At 53.7% G+C, this 16,804-nt stretch overlaps 1 protein-coding gene across 3 annotated transcripts in view; it reads left to right on the top strand.

Annotated features, from left to right (window-relative positions):
- Positions 1-16,077, top strand: part of ASCC2 (activating signal cointegrator 1 complex subunit 2) — a 36,011-nt gene extending 19,934 nt beyond the window's left edge. The window contains exons 9-20 of one of the 3 annotated variants that reach the window (XM_037816960.1): positions 1,738-1,812; positions 2,153-2,260; positions 2,500-2,568; positions 2,804-2,878; positions 4,161-4,341; positions 5,055-5,269; positions 6,213-6,332; positions 11,625-11,718; positions 11,803-11,933; positions 12,512-12,614; positions 13,919-13,998; positions 15,507-16,077. In XM_037816960.1, the coding sequence (XP_037672888.1) occupies positions 1,738-1,812; positions 2,153-2,260; positions 2,500-2,568; positions 2,804-2,878; positions 4,161-4,341; positions 5,055-5,269; positions 6,213-6,332; positions 11,625-11,718; positions 11,803-11,933; positions 12,512-12,614; positions 13,919-13,998; positions 15,507-15,678 (1,423 nt within the window). In that variant the 3' untranslated portion in view covers positions 15,679-16,077. The remainder of the gene's footprint in view (positions 1-1,737; positions 1,813-2,152; positions 2,261-2,499; positions 2,569-2,803; positions 2,879-4,160; positions 4,342-5,054; positions 5,270-6,212; positions 6,333-11,624; positions 11,719-11,802; positions 11,934-12,511; positions 12,615-13,918; positions 13,999-15,506) is intronic. The other 2 variants (XM_037816961.1, XM_037816962.1) reach the window with 2 other exon arrangements.
- Positions 16,078-16,804: the final 727 nt, after the last annotated feature.

Below are 16,804 nucleotides of genomic sequence, written 5' to 3'. Positions count from 1 at the left end.
GAAAGATAGGAAAACACTTTTGACTAAAAGTGACTCTGCCTTTGACCCCAGAATAGCCCGAGACTGGCCCAGCCTGTTCACACTGTGCCTGGGGCTGGCCAGGACCGCCCCCATGGAGCAAATGAAACAGCCTCAGTTCTGGAGAACCCTCTCAGGGGGGTTGAGTCACCCAAACAGCTCATTAGCCAATTTCTCTCATAGCAACCTTCTACCTCCTTCTCTTTCTGTCCTTTTTAAATTTTATGACAGAATAATAAATCCACATGGTACAAAACTCAAAAAGTATAAAATACACACCGAATACTCTCTGTCTGCAACCCCTCCTAGTTCTGTACCTCAGGCAATTATTGCCATTGTTTTTTTTCTGGTATTTTCCAGAGATCTTTTATGCATGTACAGGCAAATGCACATTATGTATCTTCTTTCCCCCTTTTAAAATTTAAGTCAGCGTATCATAGATACTATACGTACTGTTTGCGTTTTACTTTTCCACTTAACAGTGGTACTGTGTCAGTTCACAGAGCATCCTCCATCGTTGGAGGATGATTGGGTAGGTTTCCTTTGTATGGAGCACCAGACCCTGGAGAGGGACCTTTAGGTTGTTCTGTTATTTGCTTTTACAAAAAAAAGAAAGAAAGAAAGAAAGAAATAACCGTTTTGCACCTTTGCAAGTGTTCTGAGGTATCAATTCCTAGAAGTAGAATTGTAGGGACAGATGGTCTATGTAGTTTAAATTTAGATAGCTCCTGCCAAATCACCTTCCATAAGGGTTGTACCAATTTACACCCCACCAGCATTGTGTCCTGGCAACACCTGAACCTCTTTGGGCTAAACTGCCCCCTCTGGCCTCTTCTGGGTGCCTGCTTTGGGCCAAGTAAAGCCTGCCCCTTTTGGCCTAGTCACCTTCTGCTACATGTGATGGTACTCTCGGATAGAAGTTGCCAGAAGCTAGCCATTCAGCATACAAATGTTTATAGAGCACCTCCTACAAATTCAGCACCATCCTGGGCCCTTCGGCTAGATTCTCCCTTTGGGAAGCTTAAGAGGTTCTGAGGGGGAATTACACCACAGTAAAGAGGCAGCTGCATTTTAATTTGTAAGGCCAACATAATTCAAGTGCTATGCCTCTAGTTTGGGGCAGGAGTCATCAGGGTGATCAAGAAGAGCACAGGGAGGAGGTGGCCTGGGCTGCCACAGGGAGGAGGGAGGAGGGGGACAGCAGTGGCAGGTGCGAGCCTGAGGGGAGGCTGGGAGGCCCTGGAGGACAGTGACAAGCCCGTAAGAATGGGATGGAGGGTTTGAACTTGAGCTTGGCTGTGCTGTGCCGGGGATGGATGTGTCAGAGAGAGGAGGAACTTTTGATGTAGGGGGAGGTAGTAGTGGGAGCCACTGGCAGTTTGTGAGCAAGAAAAAAGAGGGACCGTGTGTCATTTTCTGAAACTGCAGTGAGTCTTGGATGGCCCTGTGGTTTATCGGTTAGAAGAAGCTTATCTGGGCCTTGGTTTCCCACCTGAATGGAGAACACAGATATAGGGTACTTCCATGAAACTGTTCCAGAAACCAGCCATAGAGGGTCAAGCTAGTTTGGGATCAGGGGAGAGCCAGGGAAAAATGGTTGAAGTGACAATTTGGGAGCAAGAAACAGGCCTCCCCTCTCGCCTGGGTTTGTTTTGATTTTCTAATCTGGTGTGGTATTTAGGAACTAAATCCACTTTCTACTTGCATGTGCCTCCACAGACTAGCTTCCTTCTATGAAATGGCAATCCCTGAGCTAGAGTCTGCAATTAAGAAGAGGAGGCTTGAAGATAGCAGGTAAGGCGGGGACAAAGCTAAGAATGTTGTGGAAAAGAGAGGCTGAGTCGGGAGGCTGGGCTCCAGTACAGACCATACATCCAAACCCTCTCCCTCAACTGCCTCCCCAAGCTTTCGTTCAGTGGACGGCTGGTTGCCCACACACTGTTTGACCTGAGGAGCAGCTCTGGAACCAGCTGGTCACTCAGGGCCTCTAGCCTTTTGCCAGCTGCTCCCAGCAGTGACCTCTGAGGCCTTCTTAGCCCCGTGGAGGGGCATCTGCAACTGCTGGGAAAAAGTCTCCTCAGTGCCTTTTTGTTTCCCAAATCTCTCTTTCTTTTTTTCTCTCTGGCCTTCAAAGGCTGCTAGGTGACCTGTGGCAGAGGCTTTCTCATTCCAGGAAGAAGCTAGTGGAGATTTTTCACATCCTCATGAACCAGATCTGCCTCCTCCCCATCCTAGAAAGCAGGTAAGCCTTCAGGAACTGCCTCCCCAGTGAAAGAGCCCTCTCCCCACGTCTGCCAGGAACATTTCCATCACTCTGCCTCCTCCCCTGCTGCAGGGTTGACTGAACAGAGACATGGAACTGAGAAACATGCTTCTTTCCTCCTGGGCCAGAGACCTCTCAGAAGGGAGGGGCGGGCTTGGCAGGGAAATGCGGATTGTCTTGCACTGAGTGATCTCATCTTTCCTGGTGTCCTGTTCCAGCTGTGACAACATTCAGGGCTTCATTGAAGAGTTCCTTCAGATCTTCAGCTCCTTGCTACAGGAGAAGAGGTGAGCAGGGCCGAGCTGGGATCCAGCAGTGGGACAAACCTCTGGCATCCCCTAGCCAGTCCCAGTGAGTCCTTATGTAACTGAATCCTTGTCCTATAGTCACCTCGGTTCTAGGGTGGGGCCCGGCCGAAATCTGGGATTTGTGGTTGGGCAGCAGACGCAGGGAGTGTCCCGAAACAGAGCAGTGTCCCTGGGGCCCCAGGCCTGTCCCTCCCATCTTCTCTCTGCCTGGCAGGTTCCTCCGGGACTACGATGCTCTCTTCCCCGTGGCCGATGATGTCAGCTTGCTGCAGCAGGCTTCGTCGGTCTTGTATCCTTTTGTCACAGGCCTGGCCTGGCCTGCTTGGAGTTGGACTGCCAGGTCCCTGAGGAGCTGAGGGAGGTTTAGCCCCAGAAAATACGGGCCAGCCAGCTTTCCCCAGAGGCACAGCAAGGCCCCAGCCCCTGTTTTTCTAAAGGAGATGACTGCTCAAGTTCTCAGGGCTGGGGAGGTACAGTTACACTTTCTCTAGGTATGCCAGTGTGACCAGAATAGACTCAGCCCCTGTCCTCAGGGCCCTCCCTGCTAGAAGAGAAGACAGACACGTGAACAGGCAGTTAGATACAGAGTGCCAGTGTAGGAGAGGTTCAGAGGGTGTGGCACCCAGAGGAGACACTGCACCCAGCAGAGCCTGGGGTGGGGGCTCAGGTGGGGGTGATGGGCACACCAGGAGCAGCAGAAGGTATAAAAGGCCAAGGACGAGAGTGTTCCCAGTGTGAAGGCTCATAGGACAGAGAGAGCAGTCTCCTCTGAGGAGCCCTCGGTCATTGTGGAGGAAGGGCTCAGCAGGAAGGGAGGTTGAGGTGGGGCAGGTGAGCTGGAGGGGGCAGACCTGCACAGCCCCGTGGTGACCCACACTCAGCAACTTGGGCTCTGACCCGGAAGCACCAGGGAGCCATGAGAGGGTTTGACGTAGGAAGTAACATGGTCAGCTGATATTTTAGAAAATCTCTGTCTGGCCCAGGTTGGAAATGGACTGGCCTGGGACTGCGATGGGGGCCTAGGGACTGTTGCTCACTCCAGGGAAGGATGATGGGGTTTGGACTGGAAGCAGAATGAGGGAGTCTGGGGCAATCCCCCATCCCCACCCCCAGTCTCTGGCTTGACAGTGCCCAGAGTGACAGAGAAGAAAGAAGAGCAGACTTGTGGGCCATTTTGGTGGCTGGGAGGGTTGCTCAGTCCTGTCCCAGGGAACCTGCTAGGCCCCCAGCCTTTGCAGAGAGCCCCCAGCTGGTTGAACAGGAAACCCAGTGCCAGTGGCCCTGGCAGGCCCTTCTCCTGGCAGTCAGTGCTGAGGGAAGAGCCACTGTCTGTCCCAGGATGCTCTGAGGCTGGCCCTGTCCTTATCCAGAGGTTCTTTCTGCCGAGTGGCAGCTCCTGGGTCCTGAGGCCCAGGTGCCTGTGATGCCCATGAGGTGCAGCCCCGAAGACCCTGGCAGAAGCCATGTGGTGCAGTACTGGGACAGGATTGAGAAATTGCACGGCCTGAGAGCCAGGGAGGTGGAGAAGGCTGTGGGACCCGAAAGAGAGACCCCTTAACACACCCTCACAGGGACGAGATGCGGAGTGCCTACATCCTCCAGGCCGTTGAGAGTGCTTGGGAAGGGGTGGACAGACAGAAAGCCACGGGTGCTAAAGATCCACCGGTGGCCAAGGGCCCCAACAGGGTTGCAGTGACAGGAGAGCTGGGCGGTCAGTCATCATCATGTCTGGAGAACCTGGAGGAAGAGGAGGTATGTCTAGGGTGGGGCTCTCCTGCTGCCCCTGCCGGCCCCATCTGGGAGGTCAGGGCTGCTGGGAAACCTCCCTTCTTTATTTCGGTGCTCTGAACATAGAAAGCCTAACAAAATTAAACCATATGGAGAAGTGTATAAAATGAATCTTCTTTAGTGAAAAGAATATAATTTAGAGGGAGAGCATCTCCACACGGTTCAGGGCTGGTGGTTGCTGTGCCATTAGCGTTGCCTCCAACATTAGTCATCAACTTATCAGTGCTGGAAAAGCACCTCTAAAAATTCCTAGAAACCATGGCTGCTCAGTCTCCACCGGGTTCTGTCTACACCAGGCACCAGGTGCTTTATGTGCAGCACCTCTTTGAACCACTTGACACAACCCATTGTGGTGGGTGGCATTGGGCCTGTTCTCCCAAGGAGGAAACCAATGCTCAGAGAGGGGAGGCCACTTGCCTGAAGTCACCCAGCCAGAAGTAGCTCAGCAGTGAAGTTGTAGAGCCCCCTTTTTCTCAGAGAAGGAAATGGAGCCTCAGAGGGACTTGAATCACTTGGCTGAGGCCCTGGGAAAGGTCAGGGACTCAAGCCAGGTTCCCTAACTCCAAGTCCAGCACTATTTCCTCTCCACCCCCCCCCCCATGGCCTGGTCTGTCACCCACCTGGCTTAGCCAAGCTAGGCTTCCACTATCCCTCCTTCCCCCTTCCTCTCCCTGCAGTGCATGGGGGCAGCTGCTGCTGCAGGCCCCCCTGTGTGTGGCGTGGAGCTGGACTCACTCATTTCCCAAGTGAAAGACCTGCTGCCGGACCTTGGGGAGGGCTTCATCCTGGCCTGCCTGGAGCACTACAGCTACGATCCGGAGCAGGTGATCAACAACATCCTGGAGGAGCGGCTGGCCCCGGCCCTCAGCCAGCTGGACCGCAGCCTGGCCAGGTGGGACGGACAGGTGGGAGGAGGCTGTTGTGCCAGGTTGCTTCAGGGTCCTGGTGGGAGGGGGTCTGGAGCCCTCTCCGGGGTCCCTTTCTTGGCTGCTTTCTTTCCTCAGGTCCAAAGACTCAGCTTGCTTTCTCATCCCCATAGTAGTGTTTCCCAACCACATCAACCAGTGTCCTCTTTGGGGAAATGTAAAAATCTTAGGTCCCCCAGGAGGTTCTCACAGGCCTCCTTGAGAGCAGAGAGTATGCATGGCTGGGTTGGGGTGAGCATCCCTGCTACAGCTTGTGGGAAGACAGATTAGAGACACAGGTTGCTGACCCCTTCAGAGTTCCTAAGTTCCGGGCCTGCCCCTGGTATTAGCCCCCTCCCAGAAGATTCCTGAGGGAGAATGGCCAAAGCCGCTCACTTCCTTCACACCCACCCTTTCCGAGTTTGGTCCACTGCTTCCCTAAAGGTCCCACGGGGTACCAGGAATGAGTGAATGAATGGGTGTTACTTCCATGATAAAAATGGTGTTTAGCAAATGAATGGATGAAGCTAGCCATGTGCCTCTGGAGAATTTCCTCAACCGCTTTGTACCCATTTTACAGGTGAGGGCACTGAGGCACAGAGAGGTTAAGTGACCTATGAGTACCTATCTCAAAGGGCTCTTGTGAGCATTAAATGAGAGAGGGAGCTTTTAAGAAACAGAAAGAAAACCTGTGTGGTTGGCACATGGGGAGTGAAGGGGAGCTTTGTTAGAAATGTGACCGCAGACCCAGGCAAGGGCCAGGCAGGGCAGGGAGCCTCGTCTCCCCCTCAGAGGTTTCTGGATTGTTCCCAAGGTGTGGCTATTGAAGTAGAGTGAAGGATCTGACGGAAGTAAAGTGGTAGGGGGAGGTGGACTCAGTGGGTGGCAGTGGGCAGAGCCCCCTTAAATTGATTTCTCTGCCGACTCCAGACAGGTGAAGCCAGACCCGACGCCCCTGCTGACATCTCGTCACAACGTCTTCCAGGATGATGAGTTCGACGTGTTCAGCAGGGACACAGTAGACCTGAGCCGGGTGCACAAGGGCAGGAGGTGAGCACCCTGGGCCGCAAGGTTCCCCAGCACCCCAGCCTGGGAATGCAGAGAGAAAGCAGGTCAAGCAAAGGGCCCATCTCTACGGAACTGGCCACCGGGTTTCAGGTCAGGGGTTCCTCCGCTGCCTTGAACCTGTGTGCTCCCAGCGGGGCAGGCTTGTTAATTATGCTTTAAACTCAGACTCTGGGCAGGGAAGTTTTTAGTGACTCTACTTGTTGATAGCAAAAGGCCAGAGGGTCCCAAACTGCCTCTCTCTTCCCTTCTTAAATCTTTTGATGTGTTGATCATTGAATTGCTGGATGATAGAGCAGAGCAGTGGTATGCAGAAACTGGTCTTTGAGCTGATTTTCTCCAGCCTATGGCAAAAGGAGAAAAATGAGGACCTGTGTGGAGTGAGCTTTTCAGAAGGTGAAGGGATTTCATTTTATTTATTTTTAGTTTCTGTCCTACCCACTTTTTTGGCATTGAGAAGTCATGATTTATTCATTCAACTAATATTTGCTCAGTGCATACAGCATTCTCAGCCCTGGATTAGGTCCTGGGGATGTAGTGGGGAGCAAAACAGACATGGCCCCTGCCCACGTGGAGTTTGCATTAATCACTTTGTCAAACAACCAATGTAAAAAGGCAAATATAATAAGTGCTTCAAGATGGAGGTGCAAAGGCTTCAGAGTGTCCAGCAGGGGCTTCGACCCGGGCAGGAAGGCCACTCTGAGAAATGACACTTGAACTGAAGGTGAAGAGGGATCAGTTCTGCAAAGTGGGGAAGGAGAAGCTCTCCAAGCAGAGTTAGCAGCCCTGAGGCCGTAGGGAGCATGGCAAAAGGGTTTCATGAGCCGATACATTTTATGTTTTGAAAAGATCATCCAGGGATGGAGAACTGATCGGAGGGGACTGAGAGTTGTGGTGGCAGTAGAGAGTACAGAACAATAATGATGGCAAAACTAAAAGCAGGTAACACTATGCTAGCCTCCCCAAATTCCTCCTAGAAGGGTTTTGTTTCATGGAATCCAGAAATCTTGGAAGTTCTGGACAAGAGCAGCCTGCCCTTTCCCTGTCATATGGATGGGGACAGTGAGGTTCAGGGCGGCAAGGGGACCTGCCTCCTTCTGTAGTAGGCTCCCCAGAGGGCCTGTGCTGTTTCCCCCTCCCCAGGGCTGGCGGAGGGATTGGGGAGCAGGCCCAGGGCAGCTGTAAAGCCATCTGGCTGGCTGGACAGGAAGCCATCGCAAACTGCTTAGTCACCCACATTGCGACATCCCAAGATCTTGGCCTGGAGATGTTACCCTGCTTCAGTGGTCACTGCCCCAGGCCAACATCCAAAATGACCCCTCTGTGGTTCTGCAGTGGGGAGAGGGGTAGGCAAGGGGTCTTCCAGGCTGCCAGAAGGCTGTCCCCCCATTCTGACTTAGGGAACCTGATTATTAGCACCCCCTCCCACCACCCACCTCCCGAACTCAGACATCTCTGGATGTGGCTTTTCCCCTTGACCTTGGCCTTTGGATTTGCCCAGGACCCGTGGCATCATAAAGATGTGTCTCACCCCTCTCAGGTCACAGGTCACCCCCAAGTATCTGCCAGGGGGCTGGTCCCAGCTGTCTGGGTCAGCAGAGGGGCTGGTGCTGAGGTGGTCAGGTTTCCAGAGAGCTGCGCCCCTGTTCTTGGGCACTCCAGGCTGTCAGGCAGAGACTGGGTGGCAAATGTTTACTATACTCATTGTGCTGATGGCCAGGGTTTGGGGATTACAAAGAAGCAAAGCCTCTGTTCATGTGTTCATTATTTATTCATTCAGCAAATATTTATTAAGTGGTTTACAAGAGCCGGATCCTGTGCTAGGCACCAGGGAGACAAGGGTGAGCAGGGCACCCAGGCCTCGCCCTCGGCAGCACAGAGACTGAGACTAATAATCAAGCAGTGGGAGAAGGGCCTGGGGTCAGGGTGGCCCTCAGTGGGGCACTGTCCTAATGCGGGGAGGGTGGAGGGGCCCAGGGCCCTGCCCCTGCCCCAAAGGAGCATATGAGAAATTAATAGCACAAGGCAGACCACACTCAAGTTAAAACCATGTGTGTGGTGTCGAATCAGATAGGATAGTTTCAGCTTCAGGTAATTGAAAATCGTACTAAGTGGCTTAAGTAGTAAGGACATCTGTTCCCTCGCCTGACAGGAAGTTGCTAGGTAGGACAGTGTAGGCTCGGTTGACGTCATCAAGGACACAGCTCCTTTCCATCTCTCTGTGCCTCAAGGATGGCTGTAGCCATTCTGGGTATCATCTCTAGAAAAGATAATGTTGAAAGGAAGCCTGAGCCAGGTTTTCCTGTATCTCTCTTAGAGACCAGGAAACATTTCCCAGAAGTTCCCAGATGTCCCTCATGTCCCATTAGGAAAACCGGCTCGCAGGGCCAAAACTCCCAGGGCTCTGGAAGCAACAAGGAATGGAGTGGAGAGACCTGAACAAAAAGAGAGTCTGTTAGGAGGAGGATAGGTTGAGGGTGGCTGTCAGGCAGACACCGAGCACGTGAGGTGCAGGTACATCATAGCCAAACAATGGAGGCAGTGTGCGTAAGGTGGGGTTCTCCTGACTCCTTAGGACTGAACAGTTGTGCCCTGGAAGAGAATAACAAGTGTTCTCACCCAAAGAGATTCCATGGCTGAAAGTCTACGTACCCTGTCTGCCTCTCGGAGGTTCACAGAGCACGTTAGCAAATCAAAGAATCGGACAAGTTCCGCACTAAGAGAAACTGGATTCACTTTATTGAGCCCAGCAGGTGCCAGGTCCCCCTTCTACATGTCCTCTTAATTTGTCCTCACATCAACCCTGAGAGGCAGATGCTCAGAGAAGGAACTGAGACCTGATGAGGATACAGGATTTGCCTAGGGGCTCACAGCTCAGGAAGTGGCAAAGACTTGAGCCAGGAGCCCTGTGCGCTGGCCCTGGCTCTGCTGTGAGAAGCTACGTGACCTGATTTCCTCTCTAGAAAAGGAAGGGTTTAGGGTCTGTGACTCTCTAGGCCCTCCTGAAATTCAGAGGCAGGAGTCACCCCCTTGAGAGCCAGTTGGGCCTTGAAGGACAGGCTGGACCTGAGCAGGTGAGGTGGGGAGAGGCGGCTCAGGCTTAGGGCGAGCCCACTTGTTCCCTGGGCTCGCTGTGGTCTTGGAGGATCTGAGGAAGCAGCCTGCTCAAAAGCCCTTCCCCAAAGCCCACACTTCAAGACTGGACAGATGTCCTGGCTCTCCGACTGAGCTTTTCCCCACGTATGGCTGGTTTTGTACCTCATTTCCTTTTTCTTCCTGGCTCTGAATGAGGTCATGGGGCCCAAGCCGCAGCTCCCCAGAGAAGGCTCCACTGGCCCCACCTGTGCCTTCTCTCAGGCCCCAGCTGGGGTGGGTGAGGTTTGTCAGGCTTCTTTTTTTTTTGGCCTTACCTGGGAGCCATGTAACCAGAGGCCACCTAGTGAGAAAGAACTGCCCTGCTGCCTGGAAGCAGAGGTGGGGTGGGAGGGGAGAAAGGATGGCACCTACTAGGCCCTTGGGAGATGGGTGTTGAATGGATGCATCTGCTTCTACCAGTGCCACCAACCATTTAGACAAGCTTGGGTCCCTTTCACCTTCTCTCTGCCTCTTTCCTCTCCAGCCCCCAGCTTGGTGAAGCGAGCCAGGAACGGTGCCCAGGCCACAGTCACAGGTCCCCTTTCAAGTATGATGTGAAAGATTCCTGTGGACCGAGATTGTTTCCTGGCCCAGATCAAAACCCACCCCACCCTGGTGCCTCCCATTCCCCCTTCTTCCACATCTCCAAGCTGGAGTTTAATTCTCATTCCTCTGTGTTCATTCCAGCTAATAGTTGGCTGCCATTTGCCTACTAAACTGGGTTCCACAGGGACAGGTCCATATCGTATTTTTTTCTGACTTTCCCCCCAGCTCCCCAGCTCAGCCTTACTACCCTCCCTGGCACATAGTAGGCCCTTAATAAATAAAGACTGTAGAAAGGAGCCAGGTTGCACCCTGCCATGCTGGGGGCTGCAGTCCTGACCTGCCCCAGGCCCCAGGCAGCCATCCGACAGACTGACACCTGCCCCACCCTGCACCCAAAGCCAGTTAATAGGAGGATTTTATGGAAGCTGCATATGGCTTTATGTTTCTTCTTTTTTTCTCCCCTGCCCTTGATAATTCCAGAAACCCAATTTCACTCTAAGCTGAATTTTCTTGCCTGGCATCTCATATTGATTTTCCCCTGCAGGGCTAGAAACTACATTCTACAGGTCTGTGTATGTGTCTGACAAACTAGATTTTTCTATGGGTTCGAAAAGCCACGCGCCCAAGCCCCAAGTCTGCACTGTGGCTGTGCTACAGACTCGCTGTACCCCAAGCATGGCCCTGCCCTCTGTCCACTGCCCTCCCTCCACTGTATCCTGAAGTCTTCACCAGTGACATGATGGGAGTTGGACTTTCAAACTTCCTCCAGTGAAATCGTACCTGGAAGCTTGAAAAATGAAGCAGATAGAAGGCTGCTGGGCAAAGTGGAGTGAGAGGAAGAGGCCAAAATCCCTGCCTTTCATACCTCCTGAGGTCCCCTAGGGCCCCCCACCCCAGAGCTCAGTAAGAAAGCCACGTGTGGCCTTGCTCTTTCTTGAGTTTTTGTCTTAAAAGATTCAAACAATCTCAATAACCATTGACATTTGGTGTGGGGTTTACTAGTCCTCTCGTGGTGCATTTACACATATATACATAGGTGCCCGTAGAACAGGTTTGACTTGCTAGGCTATTTATTTATACAGACAGGATTATACTGTATGCATTTTTCTGTTGCCTGCTTTTTCCATTGGTAATAAGTCTTAGAATTCTTTCCGAGTCAGCACAAATAGATCACCGTCACTCTCGAGAACTGCTGCACAGCGTTCTGTAATACAGATGTAGCATAGTTCACTCGGCCATTCCTCTCGTGATGGACTTTAGGTTGTTTTCCATTTTTCACTGTTACCAATCATGCTGAAGAGAAAATCCCTCGTTCAGCATTTCTTGAAAGGGAATGGCCGGGTGGAAGGATTTGCACAGTTTACAGATTAATAGCTCCTCTTGGGAGCCCCTGCAGAGTGGCTGGAGCTGTTTATGTGGGTGAGTGTCCCATCCCGACACCCTCAGCAGCATTTGATGATGTCAGTTGTCTTTGTTGGTTCCAGTCTGAGGGGTGGAGAAGTGAGCCCGTGGTCTCTGCAGACCCTCTGCACCCCTCAGCCGTCAAAGCCTGATGGTTTTCCTTCCTGTCCTCACTGTTCCCGTCTGGGGTGCCAGGAAGGGAGAGAACACGCGGAGCCTGCTGAACGACAAGCGGGAGTTAGAGGCGCAGCGGCAACGCTACGAGCAGTACAGCGTGGTGGTGGAGGAGGTAGGTGGCCGCGTGGCTGCGAGGCATTGGAGGGGAGACCGGCCAGCCCCTGGGCCCCTCCTGCCCACTCTTCTGGCATTGCAGGTGCCGCTGCAGCCTGGCGAGGGTCTGCCCTACCGTGGCGATGACTATGAGGATGAGTACGATGACACATACGATGGCAACCAAGTGGGCGCCAACGATGCCGACTCTGATGACGAGCTCATCAGCCGCAGGTGAGGCCAAGCAGCGGGCAGCCCAGGGTAGGGTTGGCGGAATTCTGGGGCACAGTGGCTATCGGGCCCATGGAACTTGCCTGTAATCTCTTGTTCATACAGGTGAGGAAGTCAGTGGCAGAACTGAGGCCCAAACCCAGGCCTCCTGACTCCGAGTCCAGTGCTCCCTCTACCCCCAGCCCATCCCAGCCCAGCCTCACGAGGCAGCATTTATTTGTCCTCGGGTGGTAGTTTTTAATTAATTTTTTAATTGCAGAAAAATGTTCCCATTGGAGTCTTATGGAGCCCCCCCAATATATATAAAAGCAGAGCTGCCCTGGCTGCAGGGAGAACTAGAGACCCCCATGTCCCCAGCTCAGCTTTCCGAGGCTGCAACATCAGACCTTCGTGTCCTCAGAGAATCCTGGGGCAGATGCAAAGTTGGCTGCAAAGTGCTGCTCTGGCAGTGGCTTGTCCCAGCTTCCTGGGCTCACCCCCTCCACATCGCCCCCTCTCACCAGTGGGGTTCCCTCCTCCTTGAGGTTTTCTTTCCAGGTTCAAACCTTGTCTTTGATCTTACTTTTTCTCTCTACCCTCAGGCCCTTCACCATCCCTCAGGTGCTGAGAACCAAAGTGCCCAGAGAAGGGCAGGAGGATGAGGAGTATGAGGCCGAGGAGGAGGCTGCAGAGGAGGCTCCCAAGGTTCCTGCTTGGTGGACGGCAGGGGTGGGAGGGTGCAGCTGCGGTCTCCCTTCCTGGCCTCTGGCCTCCAGCAGCCGAGCATCACTGCCAGGGAGAGGAGGCTCCTCTAGAGCCCAGAATGTCTGCCTGCAGGGCTGCTGGCTTAGAACTCACCTCGGCTGCCCAGAGAAGGCCCAGGGCACAGGATGGAGGCCAGTCCTTTGAACTGCCAAGTTCATTAGGTCCAGCAGCCTGGGGGCTGGGAGAGGGGCAGCTGTCGGCCACCATCCCCTGGATGGCAATTCTTAAAGTAAGAAAAGAGTTAGAGCCGAAGGGGCCCTTGGAGGTCATCTGGGGCATGGGTTTGAAAATTCCATTTTTTAGGGACTGAACTTTTTCTTCAAATGAAATCTTAACTACAACTTCAACGTATAAAACAGATAAAATTAGCACAGCTCTGAATGAAAGGGTAGCAGGCAGCCTGGAGCCCCTGGGATACCTCTGCCCTCCTACCAGGGTGACACGTTCGGATGTCTCCGGGGTCAGGCCACCAGTGTAAATGCATATGGGGCCTGGGAGAGACAGTGCTGAGTTATGGAGAAGCACATGTGCCCGTGTTCAGGGCCTGCTCAGCAAGAATGCAGGCCCAAGGTCCGAAGGAGTCTCTTTCCTGGGAAAGGAGATGGCCCAGGTTTTTATGTAAATTCTTCCTTCTTTCAAACATTACCAATTCCATATTTTTGTTTTTTGTTTGATTTTTGAAACTGCCAAAGCCTGTCTGTGGTCCTTAGATCAGTCCCCTGCCCCCTGCCCTAGTCCAGCCTCCTTTCACTTTTGGCCGAGAAAATGGTCCTCGAGAGTGGGCCTTGGTGGGGGGGCTGGAGTGAGGCCTAGGCCTCCAGCTACCAGGGACATGTCAGCCTCTGGGGGCAGCGCTCTTGGCGTTCAATCCTACATGGCCTCCTTGGCCTGTCAACGGTGGCTGGGCCTCCTGTTTGTCATCGTCATACCCCAACAACGGCAGACCCACCCCTCCATGCCAGTGTAGCTGAGCCCAGCCGGGGCTGCCCAGGAAGCCACGGTCCCTTCAGCTGCCTCCCACCAGGGAAGAGGTGGGAAGGATGGGGTGGTGGCTCCAAATGAAAACCTGGGACCTCAGCAAAGCCTGGCTCCATTCCAGACCATCTCCCTTTCCTACTGAGGCTCCTCCCACACCTGGCATGGAGCCGTCACCAAGACTCAGCTGGGCCCAGCCTCCCCACAGCTGAGGGAACTGGGGTGGCTCGTGGTTCCAGCTTTTGTCTCCCCTTTCCTCTCTTCCATAGCCTGACCATTTCGTGCAGGACCCTGCGGTGCTGAGAGAGAAGGCAGAAGCCAGGCGCATGGCCTTCCTTGCCAGAAGGGGGTAAGCATTCCAGGGGCCATTTTTGGTGGGAGGGGACCCAGCCTACCGCCCAGGAAACCCACCCCTGCTGGCCCAGCGTTTATGGGGTATGTGAGCACGGTGCTTGCTGCCTCGGCTCCCCTAACCTCCAGTGGAGGCGGAGACTGGCAGGGACACCTGGCTTTCTGCTTCTATTCAGCCCACACTTAGCAGTTGAAATGCCACAGAGCTGGGTGCCCTGGGCAGGACAGAGATGAAACGCCAGCCACACTGAGCTGACATTACGGGGCACCTGTATGCCAGGCACGGTTCTCCATGCTTTATATGTACTGATTTAGCCCCACAACCCTATGAGGTAGCTGCTGTTCCTCTTGTTTTCATTTTACAGACAAGGAAACTGAGGCCCAGAGATGTTAAGTAACCTGGCAAAGGTCACACAGGTAATAGGTGGTGGAGCAGAGATTTGAGCCCAGTTGGCCCAGCTCTGGGGTCCACACTCATAACAATTACCTAACAGATGCCACAAGGGGTTTATCACCCAGTGCAGGAGCCTGATGTGTACAGGACTAGCTGGTGAAATGTGGTGAGAGAGTCCAGACAGAGACACACACACGTCCTCTGTAGCTGAGAGAGGATGGTAAGGGCAGGAGCACTTTAGCTGGGCCTTAAAGGATGGAAAGCAGTTGGCCACATGAGGTGGAGAAACAACCTAAGACAGGGCAGAGAAGCAAGAAAGCACAGGGCATAGTCCGGGAGGTTAGTCTTTGGAGGTGGCTGGGGAGAGCCGGGAGGGGGTGAACAGAGACTCTTCTAATCCAGCCCCATTGTCTTTGCTTTGAGGAAAGAGTCTAGAGGGGCCAGAACCTGCCTGAGATCCCTTTTCCACTTAAGACCAAGCCAAGGATACAAGCTTGCCCCTCACCCCTTCCTGGCCCCAGGACTCCCATAGCACCATGTGCTGGGCGCAGGGGTCCTTGCCAAGAAGGGGAGGCATTTAGATCCCTTTCTAAAGCAATGGGGAGCCCCAGAAGGTTGACAGCAGGGAGCAGAATGACTGACTTCTCATCTGTCCCATCTCCCTGAGCACCAGAGCTCTGGACAAACCCTGGCAGTTAAGATGGTCTGAAAGGGTCCTTGGTCACGTCTTTGAGTGCACTTGGTCTTTGGAGGCCACCGAGCAAGGCCTGGGAAATTACTGTCTAATCTGTAGCATGTGATTCTGGCCAGAGAAGAGCAGTAACCTGTTCCCAAGCCCTTTTCTCCTTATGGTGGGCTGTGGTCAGCCCATTAGCTGTTTCTCTCCCACAGCCTAGCAATGGGCCTGCCTGGAGGCAAGGCCCAGAAAAGGGAAAACACCAGGCCTGGGGCTGGCCAGAGACACCCCCCCATAGCCCCACTCCTGCAGGTACCATAGCTGTCCTGGCCCAAGCTTGTGTGTCCTCTCCCAGTGACCACCAAGGCAGGCCTCGTCCCACCAGACCCTCTTCCAGCTGATGTGTTCTCCTGGGGGTGGGTTGTTGCTCTTTCAGATACCGACATGACAGCTCAGCAGCAGTGGCCGGCAACCCTCGGGGCCATGGGCAGAACCGTGAGACCACCCAGGAACGCAGGAAGAAGGAAGCCAACAAGGCGACAAGAGCCAACCACAACCGAAGAACCATGGCCGACCGCAAGAGGAGCAAAGGCATGATCCCGTCCTGAGGCCGTCGGCACCAGGGCCAGCAGGGAGGTGGCGGCTGGACCGCCAGGCTGGGTTACCATAGCCCAGGGCCTCCTCACCATTGGCCCCTGCCAGGGCCCCAAGTTCAGCTCAACCCCTCAACAGCCTCAGCTTTGCAGCCCCTAAGAAGGCCGCCTCGTTGTCCACCACCAGCCAGCCATGAGCGCCTTCTTGCCGAACACACAGTGCCTTATCCCACAGCAGAGGACTCCACAGGGCCAGCAAGCAGGCACCTTCCCCCAGCTGTGCTGGTGGGAAAGGGATGGGAATGGAGCCCCCAGGGAAGCCCCCCAAACCTCGAGCAGCAAGACACCACATCCCTTTTTCCCTGGATGGCAGGAAACCCGTAAATTAAAAAAAAAAAAGGAAAAAAAGAAAAAGCCTATGTATAGTTTTTGAACTTTCAAGCACGGATCTGTGATGTGGCTGCGACCTGCTCCCCTTTGTGTCCCATTCTTAAGGGACAGCCATGATCTGGATGGGGAGAGGGCAGAATCACTGTTTTTTTTTCATTGCCCTCGTGGGCTTGCCTTTCATTTTAAACCCCCTGGTGCAACTCTGCCTTGCCCTGTGACCCTGAGAAAGTCATCCCCTTCTCCGAACCTCTGGACCCTACCTGCGCAATGAAGGGCTGGTGGGTACGAGGCCCTCCAGTCCTTTGTTAACTTCATTCAGTCCTGACCTCCATCCTGGGAGGCGGGTACTATTTTGGGCCCCATTATACAGATGAGAAAAAGTAAGGCACTGATAGCAGAAGGTGCCCACCCAGGTCACAGTTAGGGAGTGACAGAATGGGCTGGACACTCAATCTGACCCCTGGGCCTTTGTAGGGTCCTAGACCCCATGGGTGGTATCATCTCCATCTGACACCTGGCTCAAAGACACTTGCCAGCAGCAGAGCCAGGACCAGAATTCAGACCTCTTCTGGTTGCACCTACACTCTATTAAATCCCCTAAAACCCAGGGGACAGAGAAACAAGTCAGGATGTTGCTGCCAAGCGCTGTTTCCTCAAAGCCCCCTCCTGGGCAAGGCCACCCAAGCTCCTAGCATGGTAGCAGCTGCCGGTTACCGTTTCCTGCTTCCTGGGCCTCCCAGAATGTTGCTCA

Source organism: Choloepus didactylus, chromosome 23 (assembly GCF_015220235.1).
Source record: "Choloepus didactylus isolate mChoDid1 chromosome 23, mChoDid1.pri, whole genome shotgun sequence".
NCBI classification, from domain to species: domain Eukaryota; kingdom Metazoa; phylum Chordata; class Mammalia; order Pilosa; family Megalonychidae; genus Choloepus; species Choloepus didactylus.
Note: the sequence above shows the minus strand (reverse complement) of the source record. Positions and strands in the feature narration are given on the sequence as shown.